Genomic DNA, 22,101 nt, shown 5'->3' on the forward strand with positions numbered 1-22,101 from the left:
ATTTTTTTGCATATTTAATTAATAATAAATAAATATTATTTATTAAATTATTTATTTGTTAAATGTTATAACTTTAAATTTCAATTGTTATTTATTTTATTATTTATATATATATACAATATAAAGTCTTTTGTTAAGCTCTTTTTTTTGTTAAATGTTAATAAGTTTATTTGTCAAATACAAGACATTTTTATCAAATACTAGGCCATTTTTGTTAACTGAAAATCAACTAAAATCAGAATTTAATTGTATTGATATTTAAAGATGATTTTAGGCTGATTTGACTAATGGCTTTTTGTTAAAAATACTGGTTAAGCCTTTTTCATCAGTAATTTTCATTATATACCAAGCTATTTTTTGTTAGCCAATAAATTAATTTTGATTTTAGCTGATTTTAGGCTGATTTAACTAATGGCTTTTATTTAATATTTAATTAATAAATTTTTTGTTAAATATTTTATTATGAAATTATTGTTAAAATATTTAATTAATGGCTTTTTTTAATGTAAAATTAATGGTTTTTTAAACTAGTAGTGGTTTTTTGTTATTAGATAAATACTTAAATTATGGCTTTTTTTATTGATTAGTGGCTTTTATAAGTACTAAGTCTAGTATAATTTTAATGTTAGTTTTTAAACCTTTTGTATTATATTTTTTTATTAATAAAATTAATTATAAATACAGCTAATAAACTGAATTACTATCTCATTTTTTTTTAAAGAAAAAATAAATTTTCTTTTTTAATAAATTGTCCTTAATTTTTTTTTTAACAAATTATTCTATTATTTTTTTAAAAAAATTCTTTTATTTTAATAATGGTATCACTAGTTGAAATAGTCCATTTTGGCAAAATTTTAAATTGCCGAATGTTAGACGAAATTTAGTCTGACCTTAGCCGATCAGTACCAGAAAAATCGGCAACTAATTTTATAAACAATTTGCACTGTAACGCCTGCCACTTGTCAACAAATCAATCAGTAAAATTGGCAACAAATCGGTAAAATCAAATTGATGATTGTTAATAAACCTAATAATTATTACCGATTTTTGTACATTTAGCTGATTTTAATTTTTATAATAACAATTTATTGATTAAATTTTATTAATTTGTTTTATTAAAAATTGCATATTAAATTATTATCTATCTATCATTTATATACACCATTTACTATCCACCATCTATCATCCACCCATAATCCTCACCTAACCTGATAAAAGTCTAAAGAAAACTACCAAAAAAAGGAGGAAACAGCCAATAACTCATTTTTTAAATAAAAAAATTGGGTTTGAAAGAAATTTACCCGATCTGATAAAATCCGAAGGGGAAACCTACAAAAAAAGTAAAGAAATGGTTGGTCAACCATTTCTTTTAATAAAAAAAAATGAAGTTTCAAAAATTTTTTGAAACTTTACCTGGAATATCGGTATTCACATCAGAACTGATTTTCTATAAAAAAAAATATAAAAAAATTGTTTTTTAGCTAAAAACGTTTTTTTAAGTAAGTTTCGAAAATCTATCGAAACATTACCTGGGGATATGGTAGAACTGATTTCCTACAAAAGAGAATAAAAAAAAACGTTAATATAACATTTTTTTTAATAGTTTCAAATTTTTTTTCAAAACTAACCAATGGGATTCGGTATTCAAGTCAGAACCGTTTCCCTACAATAAAATAATAAAAAAAATATTAATAAACGTTTTTTTTTAAATAGTTTTGAATTCTTTTTCGAAACTAACCAATGGGATTCAGTATCAAGCCGAAACTGATATTCCTACAAAAAAATAAAAAAAAACGTTAAAATTAACATTTTTTTATTAAAGTTTCGAAATTATTCGAAACTTGCTTTTGGGATTCGGTATCCACGCCGGAACCAAATTCCTATATAAAAATAATAAAAAAAAATATTTTTAATATAAAAACGTTTTATTAAAGAAAGTTTCAAATTTTTTTTCGAAACTTATCTTTGGGATTCAGTATTCACGCCAGAACTGATATCCCTATAATTAAATATAAAAAAAACGTTAAAAAAATGTTTTTTTTTAAAGAAGTTTCAAAACTTTAGTTTCGAAACTTACTTGAAATATCAGCATTCACATTGGAGCCGATTTCTTATATTAAAGTATAAAAAAAAATGTTAGAAACGTTTTTTTTAAAGAAGTTTCGAAACTTTAGTTTCAAAACTTACCTGGAATATCGGTGTCTACGTTGGAGCTAATTTCCTATATTAAAGTATAAAAAAAAACGTTAGAAATGTTTTTTTTAAAAAAGTTTCAAAACTTTTAGTTTTGAAACTTACCTGGAATATCGGCATCCATGTTGAAGCTGATTTCCTATATTAAATTATAAAAAAAAATGTTTTTTTTTATTAAAAAACGTTTTTAAAAAAGTTTTAAAACATTTGTTTCAAAACTTATCTGGAATATCAGTATCCACATTGGAACCGATTTCCTATTATAAAAAATAAAAAAAAACGTTTTTTTTTATTAAAAAACGTTTTTAAAAAAATTTTGAAATATTTATTTTGAAACTTACCTAGAATATCGGCATCCACGTTAGAGCTGAATTCTTATATAAAAAAACAAAAAAAAATGTTATAAACATTTTTTTTATAAAGTTTCAAATTTTTTTTTCAAAACTTAACTTTGGGATTCGGTATTCACGCTGAAACTGATATCCCTATATAAAAAATAATAAAAAAAAACATTTTTAGTATAAAAACGTTTTTTATATATTAAAGTTTTGAAATTCTTTTTTCAAAACTTAACTTTGGGATTCAGTATCTACACTGGAACTGATATTTCTATAAAAAAATAAAAAAAAATGTTAAAAATTAATATTTTTATATTAAAGTTTTGAAAATTTTTGAAACTTAACTTTGGGATTCGGTATCCATGCCAGAACCAATATCCTTATATAAAAAATAATAAAAAAAACATTTTAGTATAAAAACGTTTTTATTAAAGAAAGTTTTGAAATTCTTTTTTTGAAACTTATCTTTGGAATTCGGTATCCATGCCAGAACTGATATCCCTATAATTAAATATAAAAAAAACATTTCATTAAAAACGTTTTATTAAAAAAGTTTCAAAACTTTAGTTTCAAAACTTACCTGGAATATCAGCGTCCACGTTGGAACTGATTTCCTATACAAAAATGAAAAAAAAAACATTTTTAATATTAAAAAACGTTTTTTTTATAAAGTTTCAAATTTTTATTTTAAAACTTATCTGGAATATCGGTATTCATGCTGGAACCGATTTTCTGCAAAAAAAAAACAAAAAAAAACGTTTTTTACGTTAAAAACATTTTTTTAAAAGAAAGTTTCAAAAGAGTTTCAAAACTTACCTAGAATATCAGTATCCACACCGGAACTGATTTTCTTTGCAAAAAAAAATAAAAAAAAATGTTTTTTTTTTAAGAAAGTTTCAAAATTTTTCAAAACTTTACTTAGGGAAACGGTATCCACGTCAGAACTAATTCCCTAAACAAAAAAATATTTAAAAAAATGTTTTTTAGTTATAAAACGTTTTTTTTTTAAGAAAGTTTTGAAAATTCTTTGAAACTTCGCCTAAGGAAACGGTATTCACACCGGAACCGATTTTCTACAAAAATAAATAAAAAAACATTTTTTACTGTTAAATAACGTTTTTTATAAGAAAATTTTGAAAATCTTTCGAAACTTACCTGGAAAATGGTATCCACGCCAGAACCAATTCCCTAAACAAAAAAATACAATAAAAAAGACGTTTTTTAGTATAAAAACGTATTTTTTAAAGAAAGTTTTGAAAATCCTTTGAAACTTTACCTGGGAAACGGTATTCATACCGGAACCAATTTCCTGCAAAAAAATATTAAAAAAACGTTTTTTATACATTTTTTTATAAGAAAGTTTCGAAAATCTTTCGAAACTTCACTTAGGAAAACGGTATCCACGCCGGAACTGATTTTCTTCACAAAGTATAAAAAAGAAATGTTTTTTAACGTTAAAAAACATTTTTTTTAAAGAAAATTTTGAAACTTTTTTGATTTAATAAAAAGTTACTGAATTCAATGTGAAGAACTAAGGTGTAAAAAAGGAAAGGGAAAAGGACAAAGAGAAGAAAGGAAGGAAGCGAAAAGTTTAAAAAGTTTAAAAAAGTTTGTTTAAAAAGACCTGTAAAATGTCGATCTGGATCATCTGATGATTTCAGTTATTTACCAACTGATTTGCCGAATTATTGCCAATTAGTTATTGATTTTTACCGTTTGGCAAATTTGGCAAAATTGTGTTGATTTATATGACCAATCGATATAATTTTACTGAATGATCTTAAAGGGACAATTTTTCGTATAACAATCGGTATAAGTTGATTTTTCACCAAAAGACTGAACAAGTATTCATTTAACAATCAATATCAGTCGATTTGTGATTGATTTTACCGATTTTTGCCATTGGTCAAAAAATGTGATGAATCACATGACCAATCAGCAAAAATTATGCCGAAAGTTCTTAACAGTTGAAAGTTTTGATTTTGACCAGTGTTATAGATATTTCAAATGATGTTTATAAGGAAGCAGTATGTAAATTTTGTTCAGCATCTTAGAAATGTAGTAAGCCAAATGAAATAAAATCATACTTAACTTTAAAATATTCTAAAGTTATATATAATATTAAAATGGAATATTTAAATGCAATATCATCAAATGAAGATAGCAGTTCTACACAACTTAATACTAATTATAAAAAAAATGATAATACTATATCTGATTTTACAAAAGCTTATAAAGCTTTAACACATTTTTTTGTATGTTGTAGAATTTCCTTTTCTGTTGTAGATTCTCCTTTTTTTCATGATTTTGTGAAGAACTTATACTTTGAATATGAATTACCAAAGCAAACAATTCTTTTAACTACTTATTTGAATGCAGAAACAGCTAATATAAAAAGAAGAATTGCATCAAGCAAAGAATTTAACTTTGGGTAAGAAATTATCATTAATTTTATTATTATACTAAATATTTTATTAAAAAATTAAAATAATTTTATAATTTTTATTATTAGGAGTTGATTTATGGACCAGTCCACTTGGACAAAGTATTTATGCATTCATAATTATAACTCCTACTCAATCCCAATATATATATTCAATTGATGATTTTTTATCTCAGCGTCATATAGCTGAGTTAGTGTTTGGAATCATGTAACAGTTATTCGAATAACTCGAGTATATTCGAGTATTCGAATAAGCATAGTGGTTATTCGAGTATTCATTTAGCCAGATATAGTATAGTTAAAATTCTAATTGGGCATTAAATCCTTAAATTTGACTGAGTTAAAATCATAATTCAGGCTAAAAATTATGTAAATCATTACTATAAAAGGAAATTTAACTTATTCGAATATTATTCGAATACACTTTATAAATTTAAATGAATACTCGAGTATATTCGAATATATTCGATTCCAAACACTAAGCTGAGTTTAATAAAGAACAAATGCTAAAAATTATTGAAAAAATAGGTAAAGATAAATTTATAGCAGTTGTTTCAGATGTTGAAGCAGCTATGCAATCAGTAAAAAGAAAAGTAATGAGCAAATATCCACATATAATGGCAGTTAGATGTATAGCATATCATATTAATTTAGTAACTAAAGACCTAATCTCAATTGAATAGGCAAAAACAATACTTCAAAAATGTCAAAAAATTGTCACATTTTTTCATGATGAATATAGAGCTGAAGATGCATTATATAAGAAAATAAAAAGTTCATTTTCCAAAGGAAGTTTAAAATTTTTAGTTAAAATATATTGGAGTATAGCATAGGATGTTTGTGAATTAATTTTATATTTAGAAAATAATATTAAATTGGTTAGTATTTTTAAGAAATTCATTTTGTATTTGATTTATATGATATTAATATATTTTTATTATTTAATAAAGATTCTTAGTCATAATGGCATAATAGGCAATGATATAGCTGACAAATTAGCAAAGAAAGGCCAATGTGGAAACAATTTATTTAGGAATAATGTAGATTTTATTAATAATATATTATCTTACTTTCCTGTTTTTATAGATAATCCTATTAAAGTTAATATTAGAAGATTTATTTTGAAAATATTAGCTACAGGTGAAGCTACTGAATGGTCATTATTAAAAAATAATCAGGAATTATGTTATGGAAATGATAATCAGATAGACTGGAAAGTTACTTGGCTTATCTTCCATTATTGCAAGGGATTTCACTGTATTAGCATGCGACTTAACTATTTATAGACCTTTATAGCAAAATTATTTCACAAAATCCTTCCTTTAGGATCTATTTTAGCAATAAGAAAACCAAGACTCTACAAGGAAATGAAATGTATTATGAAATGTAATAAGAAGGAAAATTGGAATCATTTATTTGAATGTCAGGCATATGAGGTGCTTGGAAAAAAATATTGGAGATTACAACAAAAGAATCTATAATTATATGTTTGAAATAAAAACAAATCAGAAGTCAAGGTGAAGATTTTATTAGAAGAGTATTACAAAACATATTAGAAGTTACAGCAAAATCAGAAAAATTCCAAAAGTTTCAACAGCTGGCATTGGAAGTGAAAGTCGAAAATTTTTTAACAACAAAATTACAAAAAGACTTTAAGATATCTCTTACTGAGGCACAGACACTTATGGCTAATATTTTAATTAGATTTATTTTAGCATTTAAAGAATTAATATGGAAATCAAAATGTGAACAAGTTATTTTATAGGAAAAAAGAAGAGGCATTTCTAGAGCAGATAAAATTACTTCAGAACCCAAGAGAAAGGACAATTCAAATCAACCTTCAGAATCCAAAGTAAAGAACAATACAAATAAACTTTCAAATAAAGTTAAAGATCTACAAACAGGAAAAATAGATTGATTACAGAGGTCAGTCTCTTTAGTAAAGAAATCAATGGATACCTTTGTAAGGAAATACATATGTGAGGATTGGATTCCAATAAAAAAGAAAGTTGATAAGGTTACATTATACATGAGCAAGAAATTACTGGATTAATAGTTTCAAAATAATATTTTTATTCTGTTCTCAATTATATTTATAATTTTAGACATATATTTTATTATTAATTTATTTTATTAATATTTTTATTTTTATTTTTATTTTTGGTTTTATTTTTGTAGTGGTGTTTGTTTTGTTTTTATTTTAATTTTTTATATTTATAGTTTATAGTATGTTATTTTGGTTTGCTTTTTGATTATTTTTATTTTTAATTCTATTGATAATATAATATCTAATGTTTGATCGGACTGGCCTGGAGCTGGAAGTATCATTCATAGAATATTTGTGATTGTTATGTAATCCAAATATATTCTAATAAAATGGTATATGATTCAACATTTAAAAAAAATAAAAATAAAAATAAAGATTCTTAGTGAACAACCTGATATTTTTGTTAATGCTGTTAAAGTTAAAGCTATTATTCAAGATCGACAGTTTTGGTATGATGTTGAACAATTGAAAATAGTTTTAAATCCTGCAAAGAATGCCATAATTCCATAAAGACTCTTGAATCCAATGCAACTACATTAGCTGATTGCTTTATAGAATTACTTAAAATGGCACAAGTAATATTAGCAATTTTTTTTCCAAATCTTAATTTTAAACAAAAATGCATTGCTATTTTTAATAAAAAATGGAAAGAATTTAATATTAATATTTATATATTAACATTTTTTCTTCATCCAAAATATAGAAGTAAGAACATTTATTATTAATGTTACTAGTATTTAATAATTTTTAATTTTATAACAATAAATCATTATAGATATAATAAAATCTTTTAGAAATTTTTTTTCTAATAATAATTTTCTGATTTATTTTTTTAATAATACCAATAAATCGCTATAAATTTTTCAAAATTTTTTGTTAAATTCTTTTTTTTCTAATAATAGGTATAATATATAAGATGCTATAGATCATTATAGATATAACAAAATTTTCAAAATTTTTTTTCAAAATCTTTTCTAATAATAACAATAGATCATATAATACATAAGGCAAATATTGTATAAATAAAATTTTCTGATTTTCAGAATTTTTTTTTCTAATTGTAACAATAGATCAATACAGTCAACTCTCTTTATAGTCACACATTTGGGACAGTCCATATTTGGTGATTATAAAGAGATGTGACTATATAAAAAATTTCTTATATTTGTATATCATAATTCCGGCCAAAAATTAACATAATTTTAGCCAGAATTATACTTAAAACTTTATTGTATCGTAACTTCGCTAATATTAATCGTAGAGAGATGATCTTACCGCCATTCGATTCGTCTTGATGAGATGGTTCTAATGGTATAAAATACGTCGAAATCCAATCACTAGATTAATTTCCGAAATTAAAAAATATTAATGGTTTTTGTGTAATAACTCTGCCAATATTGATCCTAGAAAGACGATCTTACTACCATTCGATTCGTCTTGATGAGACGACTCTAATGGTATAAGATACATCGAAACCCAATCACTAAATCAATTTCCGAAATTAAAAAATATTAAATAGTTTTTAAGTAATAACTCCGTCAATATTGATCACAGAGAGATGAGCTTACCACCATTCAATTCGTCCCGATGAGGCGATTCCAACGAGCTATAAATCGTCTTTTCACAATCACTAGGTACTGAGAAATCTAGCAAAATGTTAAATGGCGCAGTAAACGTAAATCAAGAAATATTATAATGCCGATGTTTAACATTTTGTTGAATAACTCGTCATCCAGTGATTGGAAAAGGATAAAACTACCACCATTCGATTCATCTCAGTGAGACGATTCTAACAAGCTATAATACATCTTTGTACGATTATTAGATGCCAAGTTATTTAATATATTCTTTATATAACTGTGATTATAAACGGTTCTTTTTAATATAAGATTTTTGAGAATAGGTGTGATAGTGACTATAGATAGATTGTGACTATATAGGATAGATTTTAATAATAAAGTGTTTTGAACAGGACCGGGAAAACTATATATAAAGGTCACCGGAAAAAAATCAGAAAATCATATAAATGCGAACTATCTTATGATTGGTCAATTGGCTATTTATTCACATGTTTTCGCTCCAAAAACAGAAAAAGGAAAGATCTTCACTCAAATTTTCTTATTCTTGCGAACCAACACGTGACTTTTATTAATTATTTTTACGGTGACCTTTTTGAAAATTAAATATGGGTTCGAACCAAGAAAACCGGTGACCTTTATTAGTAGTTTTCCCGGTCTTTTTTGAACATTCAACTGGTGTGACTATATAGTAGAATGTGACTATAACGGGAGTGACTGTAGAGGGAGTTGACTGTATACATAAGGCAGATATACAAAATTTTCTGATTTTTTTTTTTTTAATAATGCAAATAGATCGCTATAGATATAACAAAATCTCTCAGAATTTTTTTTTGGCTTTTTTTTTCTAATAATAATAAAGAATTTTTCTAACTATCACCGGGGTGATGATCACCAGTGACTGAAATAACGATGATCGACTAGCATTAAAAAATATAGTGCTGGTAAAAATTGATAATTCTGGCCAACGGTGATGTTTACCCTGGTGATTTGAAGTAAAAATCAATAATAAAATAATGTACTGTACTTTATGAAGATGAAGTCCTTAATAATGAACGTATATTTCTAGTTAAAATGTCATTTTTCCAAATAAAAAAATCACGTGCACGTGATGATTTGTCACACCGATCACTTTCAAAAGTAAATACAAAGGTTCGGGACATGAGCAAGATGCTTATCCTGGACCAGCAAATCTAATTGGATGAGATTGTTTTGTGTAACATTTGTCTTTAAAAAAACAATTCGCGTTTTTTTAAAAAAAAAGTTACGAAATGCCTTTTTTTAAAAGCATTTAATACTACCGTTTTAAAGTAATATTTTAAAATTTGTATTTTGGTATGCATTTTATTAAACTTTATTAATTAATAAGTAAAATTGCATATATAACTTTATAAAAAAGATCTTTACATTATTTTCTACTGTAATTTTATTATTAAATTATTTTAACGTTAATATCAAAACAAAAGTACAAAGTAATATTATATTAGCTTTAAAAGTAATGTTATAAATGTGTAATTTACAACCTTTTTTGAACAACTTTGATTAATCCCAAAACTTAAAAAAAAACACTTGATTTCCAGAATAATATCAATATATCATAAAACTCTTCAAAAAGAAAATAAAAAACATTTAGTATTATCATAAAACTACAATAAATACAATTAAAATTAAAATATACAAACTGAAATGATTAAGTACTAACATACCACAAAAAAGAATAGTGAAAGAGTGAAAGATAGGAAGAGTGAGAGATAAAATAAATTATGCCGGAGTTATGTAATAAAAGTGCTGATTAGCCAATCAAAAGTTGACTGGTCCAGAATAAAGCATCTGGACCGGTGGATCAGGTTAAGGATGGCCTCGGGACATAGCCCAAGATCCTGCTTTTTTTCTCATGATTATGGTCTAGAATTTATCCACATGATAAGATGACTTGTTATGAACTTAACTGCGCATTAAATGACATTTAAAATTACGTTTGTTTGCTTTTGCATAATATAGCAAATAGTTATTACTTTATTATTTATTAAAAACTTTGCATATATAATGATATTAAAATTACATATTACCGATTATACATTTACAGATTATTTTACATATATAATACTATAATACTAATGATATTAGAATTACACATTACCGATTATAAATTTACAGATTATTTTGCATATTCATATAACAATTCAATAAACTTGATAATTCAGACTCCTCTTTTCGAAACAACTTCTTTTTATCAGTTATAATTGACTTACCAAAGTCAATAAAAAATATATTACCTTCGTCATTAACTAAGATATTTTCTTCTCGGATATCGTTGTGAAGGATGTTATGACTATGAATTATCCTTAATGCATTAAGAGCCTGATTCTTTTGCCATTTCGCTATCTTATGGAAATTCAACATAGTACCAACAATTGTCATACCCATAACGTAGCCCATTCCACCCCCATAATAACCGTAACATACCAATTCTGGGATATACTTTCCTTGAATTTTAGAAAGACGTTTGTATATTCCGATTTCTTTTTTCATTTGATCGAAAAATCGGCCATTCTTATAAAGATCTAAAGTCTTCAAAGCTATTGTTTGTCCATAGAACTTACATCGGTAAGTTCCTCCGGTCTGCCCATTGCCTAATGAACACTCAAATTTAAATTCCGAACAATCAAAACCCTTTTCCGTTGGATCCTGATTTTCCCGGTCACTAGACGTACTTCTCAAGTTATGATGAGGATTACTCAAACTTCTGGAAAGCTGGCCACTTCCAGAATTTTGTTGACCTTGCTGTAAAGCAAAAGTTTGTCTCCTATTACTATTATGAGAGGGGGATATGGGATCTTGCTGTGCTATCCAAGCCAAATATGCGTATGATTTAAGTACAGGCGGCTTGGTTGAATCACGTGCAAGAGGATGAGAAATGCGAAGCTCCGTATTGTTATTTTTTGGTCGATACAGGAACCAGTGATTATCATAGCTTGAAAGAATTCCATATTGAAGCTGTAATGATGACATATAATTGTAAATTTGCCCAATTATATCATATACATAGCCCGCTGAAAGCTTTCTCTTTCCAAATTCCTCTAAATCAGAATCAGTGAAATACAAAAAACGTTGTAAAAGGATGTCTCTCTTGATTTCGAGTGCCAATATTGGAATCCCATAAGTCTCATTGTTAATAAGACGACAAGTGTAGTCTGGAACGAAGAGACCAATAGTAGGATCATTTCTTGGGAAATCGGAGTCCTTCTGTTTCGAAAAACAATATTTTCCCAAGGCTTCATTCAATATACAAAACATGTTGGCTTCAAGAGCAGTATATACGTTAGTTTCAACAACTATTCTTACATTTTCAAGAAATTTTGGTCTATTAAATCTTTGGATCTTATCGTCGAATTTGTGATGAATTACGTTGTTTAAAAATTCTTCCCAACGTGTTATTTTTGTAGGCCAAACGCCACCTACATTCGTTGAGGAAAGCGATAAACAAGTATCTGAAGGATAATAGGCAGATGGCGGAATACACGACAACACTTCTTCCAAACTGAGAACTGGAAACGAATACGTGTTAATATTACGAGGGCAAATGACGAAAAATTACAGACTGCACCACTCCAGACACTTACGTGGCAATTTTATGATGATATGGATATGTTTTTTAGGAGGTGAAGTGGGCCAGTAGTCTTTTATATCATCTAATGCTGACAGCTTGTCACTGTCATTGAGTTCGAGATTCTCCAACTGATCATCCTGATCGCCACCAATTTCCACCTTCCACAGCTTGAGCTTATCTGCGTCTACACCAGCAAAGTCATTTGGCTTTTTCGCTTTTATAGCGTCCTTGAGGTGGACAACAGGCTGGTCCTTCTCAACGTCCACAAGGAAAGCGTTCTCGAATGTGTCTCCTTTGACGAGGCAGAATAACCTAATAGACATAACGGCTTTTATAGTAATTTTTGCGAAATGTTATTGGTTCAAAGTGCGGTGGGCGAGGACAAGAGTAAAAAAAGAAAAAAAAAGAGGCTCAAAGTGCGGTGGGTGAGTACAAGAGCAAAAAAAGAAAAAAGAGAGAGAAAAATTGGCTCAAAGTGCGGTGGGTGAGGACAAGAGCAAAAAAAGAAAAAAAGAGAGAAAAATTGGCTCAAAGCGGTGGGTGAGGACAAGAGTAAAAAAAGAAAAAAAGAGAAAGAAATATCCGGATAAACTGTCCAACTTATATCCACGATCACGTGCCTTTACGTAATATTTCTACAACTTTCTACAACTTCTTATTGCTGACCGCTGTACGCGTAATACTCGTAATACTTCTTCTACCACTTTCTACAACTTACTGCTGACCGCTGTACGCGTAATACTCGTAATACTTCTTCTACCACTTTCTACAACTTACTGCTGACCGCTGTACGCGTAATACTTCTAATACTTCTACCACTTTCTACAACTTACTGCTGACTGCTGTACGCGTAATACTTCTACCACTTTCTACAACTTACTGCTGACCGCTGTACGCGTAATACTCGTAATACTTCTACAACTTTCTACAACTTACTTGCTGACCGCTGTACGCGTAATACTTCTACCACTTTCTACAACTTACTGCTGACCGCTGTACGCGTAATACTTCTACAACTTTCTACAACTTTCTATAACGTGCTTTTGATATGACTACTGACCGCTGTACTAGTAAAACAGAACTCAGCTGAAATCAAAGTATTCACTTGCACCTCCAATGCATTAGTCTGATCTCCTCTTCGAAATCGATAATAGAGTCATCCTGATCATTGGGTAATTCAATGCTGGGATTCTTAGAGAAATAGTCAATAATAGTCTGAATTTGATTTATTTATTTATTTATTTTATGTGAAGTTGGCAAGATTAACGATACAAAGAAAGAACATCAGCAAATCGTAGAACCTGTCATCTAACTATAAAGCCAGACCTTTACTTCTAATTAAAAGAATCCCAGGACCTATCCTATACCATTCTTGCGACCAATAAGGGATAGTAAAAAGTGATAATAAAAGACGAACAAAATGAAACAAAAAAAGAATTCTAATCAAATTATCCGTATTACTGTCATATACAGAATGCTACGTTTCGGGAGGTCCGTAATTGTTTTTAAGGGTATTCTATTTTTAAGTAAATTAATGATCGTACCCTGGGGTAGGTGGGCACATGGTCTTCCTGACCGAAGTAGAGCATTCAGCCTGGTTGGTAATATCAATGGGCGTACCGCTGGTTTCATGAAGTGGTGTAAGACGATTAAAAAAGACGGTAGGGTTGTTAATGATTTCATGGTGTTTGGTGAAATAACATAAAAACGCATGTCTGAAATGTGTGCCAGGTTGATGGCGCAGTGTGGCGCAGTGTGGCGCAGCGATTTTTCCAAAAAAATTAAATTGCAATTTTTTTTATTTAAAATAAAGCCTTTAAATTCTTGCACTAGGTGTATTTTCGTCCGCTCTGCAAATTTACTTAGAGCATATACAGGTGGTTTAAAAGGCCATTTTCGAGTTATTTAACAAAAACTGTTCTTTCGACAAATCCAATTTTGGAAATGATCGGCAAAGACGATAAAATCAGTTGTTATATACTAAAGTCAAAATCTACTTCCAAAACCTCCTTTCATTTATAAGTGAATTTTGTAAAACAGATGAAAATACATCTAATGTGTAAATTTGAAAGCTTTACATTAAAAAGAAATTCTTTAACTTAAATCTTTTTGAAATTACTGTGTCATATTGCGCTGTCAGGATCCCGGACAATTATAATTAAGGTTATATCTTCTATGCTAAAAATTTACCCTTGTCATCCTTAACTTACTTTTAAAGCTATAGATATAAAACTTTGTAATAATAATTGCCCTCCTATTATCTATAATTTTGTTACTTAAAAAGTAATATTTAATAATAGTAATTTTTATTTTTTTGTATATTTCTATGTATACCGATAGTGAAAAAGCGTATATTTTTTTGCCAAATTTTGCCTGTGTAATGATACTTATCTCAAATTCTAATCAGTAGATTTACAAGATTCTTTTCTTCAAAAGAAACATTTTTTTCTATGGTAAAAAATAATATTAACTTAATAAAATTACATGTTAAAATAAAAATAAAGTTTAAAACATAGTAAGATATGACCTCAATTATAATTATCTGGGGTCCTGCGCCGTCAACCTGGCACACATTTCAGACGTGCCATAAAAACGAGAAATGTCATTATCTGACAGAAGATTTTCTATAACTAAAGGACGTGAATTTCTTTGGACGTATTTGTTGTACTATAATTCTTTAGCCTTTCTATAGCCGTAGTTCTATATGGAGATGTCAAAATGGCACCTAACTTTATAATCAAAAAGGTTAATATTATAAGTATTATAATAATATAGGCAAAGATCGCCCAAAGTACCAGGAGGTAGAGGTAGTAGTTGTTTTTTGCGTTTATTTCATTTCTTGGTTCTTCATAACCAGTTTTTGGTGCGATGCATAAAGCATTTTTCATTATTAAGTTGATTTCTCCATTCTTGTGCCTTGGTATGGTAAGATGAGTTTCTGTTGACAAAATGACTCAATTGTTTAAAGACAGCTGGTTGTGGACTAGATTTGGATTGAGGATTGAGTATATAGAGTTTGGTAAATCTGTCCTATAATTCATATTTGAGTGTACTTTTCATTAAATGGTTCCATTCGTTAATCTGTTGATGAGAATGGATAATATCAAATCAAAGATTCTTTCACTTTGAACACCTTTCTTATTATACATAATGGTTAGTTTCATACTTTTTTGAGATAAGGATTGTTTTTCCTTTCAGAATTCATTATATTTCTTTATAGTGACCTCATAAGATACGCCTAAGTGTGTTGAATAAATTGCTTTAGCATAATTATAGCCATGTTCATTCTGGTAAAAGTTATATATATATATTCATTAGGTATTTTTTTCTTCAGTTGGTCATCAAAACAGTATTACTGTCATAAGACAAAGGTGTACATTGCAGTGCCAATAATTCTGTGACAAGACAAAGGTTGCAGAATTCTAACAAATATAAGTTTTTTCTCCATATGCATATATAATCAACTTTCTCTAAGGTTGCTTGCTGAAACCTAGGGGTTTAGGCAAGATGGTGTTTCGCCAAAAAGCGAAATTCTGCTAAAACTATATTAAAGTTATATCAAAAAACTGGTGAAACTTTGGAGAAAGGTGAAACTGCTGAAACTTATTATAAATGCTGAAACTGCTAAAACTCTGCCAAAACTATAATAAATCTATAGTAAAATTTTGATGAAACTAATCGTAAGATTTTGAAGAGGTTTAGACAAGCAACTTTAACTTTCTCTATAGTCACTTCTGTTATAATCACATTTTACTATATAGTCATACCAGTTGAATGTTTTATTATTAAAATCTATCCTATATAGTCACAATCTATCTAACCTTATTCCACATTCATTACAAAAGATTAGTTACTATCACACCTATTCTCAAAAATCTTTTACACATATCTTACACATATCAGGTACCCGATTTTTTGCATTAATATTACACATATAAGGTACATATCTGATACATATCTGCTACCCAATATATTAGTTTTTGACCAGTTCGCTTGCCTATGCAGCAAATTCTTTAATCTTATCAAAATCATTTGTTTTCTAAAATTCAAGAAGCCAGAAAATTGGCTGATATTGATCCAACTCCATTTATTACTAAACTTATTTCTCTTTCATGTTGGTCCTTTTCTTCTACAAATTGGTCCTCTTATACCCTTGTCTATAGCTATCTACACAAGCTTTTTGTCGACTTACTTGTTGAATTATCCATTCTAAGAAATTTTGCGATGAAGGTTATCGCTGCTATTCACAACAATTTTGTTCAAAAATTCAAAAGACGAATTTGAAATCTGCATTCTTATGATAAAAGTAGATGGGAAAACGTAATAAATATTACCTACAAGTTGAAAACTACTCTTTGACTGTTAAATTTACCATCAATATACTTACCTTTCTCATCTTTACCACCTCTGACCCTACACGATTTATGTGACTTCAGAACTGATTGGTTGAAAAACTTAATGAAATATGATTTGCCTTAGTTTAATCACTTTTTGGGTTTTATAGGTCATCTAACAGTACTACTTAATAACAGCTTTTGCAAGATAGAATGTCAATTTTTATAGTGGTGTGCTATTTGTTATTTTGTTAGCATAGTTGCTTCTACTTTGGTTGGAATATATTAAGGGGGAAGATCTGGGAAAATTTAGTGTAATGCGATTTTTCTTTTTAGATTAATTTTTTACTTGATTTTTTCTTAGAAGACTATATAGCTTTGTTTTTAGTTAATAAATTGTAAAATTCAAATAAATTTAATAAAGATAAAGGTTACTATACCACATTTGCCTAGTTTTTGACCAGTCAGCATAGTTGCTTCTTTATTGCTTCTACTTTAGTTGGAATATATCAAGGAGGAAGATCTGGAAAAATTTAGTGTAAAGCAATTTTTCTTTTTAGATTAATTTTTTACTTTATTTTTTCTTAGGAGACTATATAGCTTTATTTTTAGTTAGTTTTATTTTTTATTTTTCTTTTTATTTTTGTAAATTGTAAAGTTCAAATAAATTTAATAAAGGTAAAGGCTGCTATGCCACGTTTGCCTAGTTTTTGACCAGTACCTTCTTTTCCGTTACTCACTCGGCCAAAAATTCTTATGAAGAAAATGGATGAAAAGTATGAAGACTAAAGCTCTGAATGGTTCCATTTTTTGGTTCTTTTCTGATTGGTCAGAATCTGTTTTGCGCAATAACTCACCATCCAGTGATCGTAAAAACCTGATCTATAGCTTGTTGGAATCGTCTTGTTGAGATAGTTCGAATAGTACTAAAATCATCTTTCTAGCATCGATAGATGGCGAGTTATTTTTTAAAAAATTGGCAAAATTAACTCGCCATCTATCGATGCTAGAAAGATGATTTTGGTATTATTCAAACCGTCTTGACAAAACGATTCTAACGAGCTATAGATCAGGTTTTTACGATTACTGAATGGCGAGTTATTGCGTAAAATGGATTCTGACCAATAAAAAAAGAACCAAAAAATGAAACCGAACTGAACTGTTCGAAGCTTTAATAAGGACTTTTTGCTTTTTGATTAACAAAAAGTCTTTTTGAGATGCTCTGAGTTCTTCCACAGTGTATGAGCTTTACCCGGCGTCCACAAAAGACTATATAAAATTTAGAAATGTTATTTTTAAGGTTCTGGTCGCTACCAAATAACGTTGTAAGATGGCAGTTTTATATGAACATTTTCCTGGCTTTCTGAAAGGTTGAAAAGTAGTGTGTTTGGTTCCTACGCCTTTAAAGCTAACTGGCCAAGCAGTTCGCAAGCTGGACCTTTGTCTTTGAAAGAGATTCTTACCAATAAAGTTACTACCAGTTGATGAAGTGTGTGTGCTGAGTTTTGGTTTTCTTTGAGCTCCCTACCTTTATTTGTTTCTGTCATTATTTTTGGTACTCTCTTTACCTTGTATATATTTTGGTTTATTTTTTCTGTTGTTACCTTTATTTTATTTTCATTATTTTTTTTTTCCTACGCCACCTTCCTACGCATTTTGGAAATTTGAAAAATAAACCAAAATTGATTTACCTCCTCCAAATAATCATCCTAGTCATGTGATTGATCTTTTTTTTCTATATACAGTCAACTCCCTCTATAGTCACTCCCGTTATAGTCACATTCTACTATATAGTCACACCAGTTGAATGTTCAAAACACTTTATTATTAAAAACTATCCTATATAGTCACAATCTATCTATAGTCACTATCACACCTATCCTCAAAAATCTTATATTAAAAAGAACCGTTTATAATCACAGTTATATAAAGAATATATTAAATAACTTGGCATCTAATAATCGTACAAAGATGTATCATAGCTTGTTAGAATCGTCTCATTGAGATGAATCGAATGGTGGTAGTTTTATCCTTTTGCGATCACTGGCTGATGAGTTATTCAACAAAATGTTAAGCATCGGCATTATTATATTTCTTGATTTATGTTTACTGCGCCATTTAACATTTTGCTAAATTTCTCAGTACCTAGTGATTGTAAAAAGACGATTAATAGCTCGTTGGAATCGCCTCATCAAGACGAATCGAATGGTGGTAAGCTCATCTCTCTGTGATCAATATTGACGGAGTTACTACTTAAAAACCATTTAATATTTTTTAATTTCGGAAAATGATCTAGTGATTGGATTTCGATGTATTTTATACCATTAGATTCGTCGCATTAAGACGAATCGAATGGTAGTAAGATTGTCTCTCTAGGATCAATATTGGCAGAGTTATTACACAAAAACCATTAATATTTTTTAATTTCGGAAATTAATCTAGTGATTGGATTTCGATGTATTTTATACCATTAGAACCGTCTCATCGAGACGAATCGAATGGCGGTAAGATCGTCTCTCTAGGATCAATATTGGCAGAGTTATTACACAAAAACCATTAATATTTTTTTAATTTCGGAAATTAATCTAGTGATTGGATTTCGATGTATTTTATACCATTAGATTCGTCGCATTAAGACGAATCGAATGGTAGTAAGATTGTCTCTCTAGGATCAATATTGGAAGAGTTATTACACAAAAACCATTAATATTTTTTAATTTCGGAAATTAATCTAGTGATTGGATTTCGATGTATTTTATACCATTAGAACCGTCTCATCAAGACGAATCAAATGGCGGTAAGATCATCACTCTACGATTAATATTGGCGGAGTTACGATACAATAAAGTTTTGAGTATAATTTTAACTAAAATTATGTTAATTTTTGGCCGGAATTATGATATACTAATATAAGAAATTTTTTATATAGTCACATCTCTTTATAATCACCAAATATGGACTGTCCCAAATGTGTGACTATAAAGAGAGTTGACTGTATACATTGATCATTTTAAAATATATTTGATCCACTTTTCTAATATTATTGGGCAAACTTTTGGACTTGGATTTGGATTGTATATGGATTTCTCCTTTTGGCCTTATTATCTCTGCTGCTGATATTGGATAGGTTTTGTTCTTTACTAACTTTTTGTAGTCGATGCTAAAGAAGGGTTACTCTAATGTCACGCTCTGTTTTTGGTTATGTGTATTGACTGCCCACCTTTGATTAAGGGGAAGGCCAGAACTGACGTAATTTAATAAGAGGGGGAGAGGAAAGATGATATTACACAAGATCTTTATTTCCATTTTAGGAAAGATGACAATATGATAGATTGGTTTTACAATTTCATCTGCAGCGTATATACTGTATTAAAAGGTTTTATCTTAAAAAATTTACATCCAAAAAAATCAAAAATGTAATTTTTCGTAGGCAGTATGAAGTAAACGTATTTTAAAGAATTAACATATTCTAAAAACTATCTTATTCAAAAATCTGAAAATCTTTATGAACAATACGTAAATGCTTTTGCATTCTCAGAAATGGTAAAAGTCATAATAAAATACCAAACAAAAGAGAGCTGCAACTACAAGCTCAAGATAAGGGGCGTGCCAGAAATTACGCAGGTCCTGCAATCAGGTGTCACAATATACCTTTTATGGTAAAAGTATATTTTTTATAGTAAAAATCACTGGTAAAAAAATGATTTATCCTACACATATCTTACACATATTGGGTACTCAAAATGTAGAAAATCATACACAAATAATACACATATCATACACATATCGGATACTAATATATATATCATACATATATCAGGTACCTGATAGGTATACTATATATATAAGTACCCAATATGTATATGATATGTGTATTATTTGTATATGATTTTCTACATTTTGAGTACCCGATATATGTAAGATATGTGTAGGATATGTGTAGGATAGACCATTTTTTTACCAGTGAATATATAATTTGTTTATTAAGAAGCTTTTTTTGCAATTATCTCACCATCTAAAAGTCCAATTTTAATGAATTTTTTTTGTTTTATAAAGTATAAAGAGAGCTACAAAATAAAAAAAAGTTTATGCAAATTGGATTATTGGATAGTAAAATAATTGTATTATAATATATATGTAATTAGTAATTTATTTATTAAGAAGCTTTTTTGCAATTAACTTACTATATAGCAGTTCAATTTTAATGAATTTTTTTTTGTTTTATAAAGCATAAAGAGGTCTACAAAACAAAAAAAAAAGTTTATGCAAATTGGACTATTGGATAGTAAAATAATTGTATTATAATATATATAATATATGGTAATAATTTATTTATTAACAAGCTTTTTTGCAATTATTTCACCATCTAGCAGTCCAATTTCAATGAATTTTTTTTATTTTATAAAGCATAAATGGGGCTACAAAACAAAAAAAAGTTTATGCAAATTGGATTATTAGATAGCAAACTAATTGTATTATAATATATATATTAATGTAGTATATTATATATTATACTATATGTATTTTTTTAGCCAATCAGAATTCAATCACATGGTGGGTAGGGGGGTCAGGTCTCTAATTGAGCATAATCACGTGATTTCTGGCACGCCCCTAACTGGCGTAAAATTAAAATAAAGATAATGATACCATTTAAAACATCATTTTTGAATTATTATATACTCCTATTCAACCTTTACCCTACCCTTTTATTTCGCAAAAAAAACTGTAGAACTTCCAAGACCACCTTTGACGCCTATAAATAATCTTCCTGAACCTTCTAATAATATACAATTTAAATCAAATACAACAGCACAAAATCATCTACTTGAAAATCTTCAAAAAGTCAAAAACGATCTATACGAATACAATAATCTGCTACGAGCAGCATCTACACCAGAGCTTCGTTCAAGTTTTACTTTAAAAATTAAAAAATTGGAAGAGACCGTAATGGTAGAAAAAAAGAAACTCAAGCAATTAAGGGATAATGCAGCAGCTTAGCAACAAACACGAAAAAAAAGCAGAAGGCGGTATTGAAAGAAAACGTTGTAGAAATATATGATACTTCTGGTCACCCATTATTTTTCATTAAAGATCCTAATCTTTCAGAAAAGATGCATGATTGTGTTAAATTTGGAGCGGCTGATTATAAACGATGAAAAGAAATAATCAAAGTACAAACAGTTAAGCATCTTCGTGAAAAAATGGAAGAAAACTATAATATATACCTTGCAAGAACTACGTTGCAAAATTACATGCAGCCCAGACATCCAGCAACAAAAGAGGCATAACGTCATCATCACTCTTCACAGATCCGTTTTACAGCCGTCAGGAGAAATGAAATGAACAGTCATGTTGATGAACATTATTGCCTGACATCAGTTAAAGGAGTGAAAACGTTTGCATTAGCTTTTCCTCAAGACGTTGTTTTGATTTCGCAAGATGATAAAGCAAAGGTACTCTTGTTTACCTTTTTTTCCTTCTATTGTAATTTGAGCTTAAGTTGTACTTTCGAGTTTTACAGGTTCTTCTTAGAATAGCTGCTGTTGGACGAACATTCAA

The 22,101-nt window shown here is 28.4% G+C and overlaps 2 protein-coding genes across 2 annotated transcripts; one reads left to right on the top strand and one right to left on the bottom strand.

The window, feature by feature from the left end:
• Window positions 1–4,657: 4,657 nt before the first annotated feature.
• OCT59_030177 (uncharacterized protein) lies at window positions 4,658–5,050 on the top strand (the record flags this gene model as incomplete). The annotated part of the gene is made up of 2 exons (XM_066146492.1): window positions 4,658–4,962; window positions 5,044–5,050. 2 exons carry the CDS (start codon window positions 4,658–4,660, stop codon window positions 5,048–5,050), a joined length of 312 nt encoding a protein of 103 aa, XP_065995131.1.
• A 5,699-nt stretch (window positions 5,051–10,749) lies between these two features.
• OCT59_030178 (uncharacterized protein) lies at window positions 10,750–12,531 on the bottom strand (the record flags this gene model as incomplete). Its single annotated transcript, XM_066146493.1, has 3 exons — window positions 10,750–11,844; window positions 11,944–12,146; window positions 12,222–12,531. 3 exons carry the CDS (start codon window positions 12,529–12,531, stop codon window positions 10,750–10,752), a joined length of 1,608 nt encoding a protein of 535 aa, XP_065995132.1.
• Window positions 12,532–22,101: the final 9,570 nt, after the last annotated feature.

This window comes from Rhizophagus irregularis, chromosome 9 (genome assembly GCF_026210795.1).
Source record: "Rhizophagus irregularis chromosome 9, complete sequence".
NCBI classification, from domain to species: Eukaryota; Fungi; Glomeromycota; class Glomeromycetes; order Glomerales; family Glomeraceae; genus Rhizophagus; species Rhizophagus irregularis.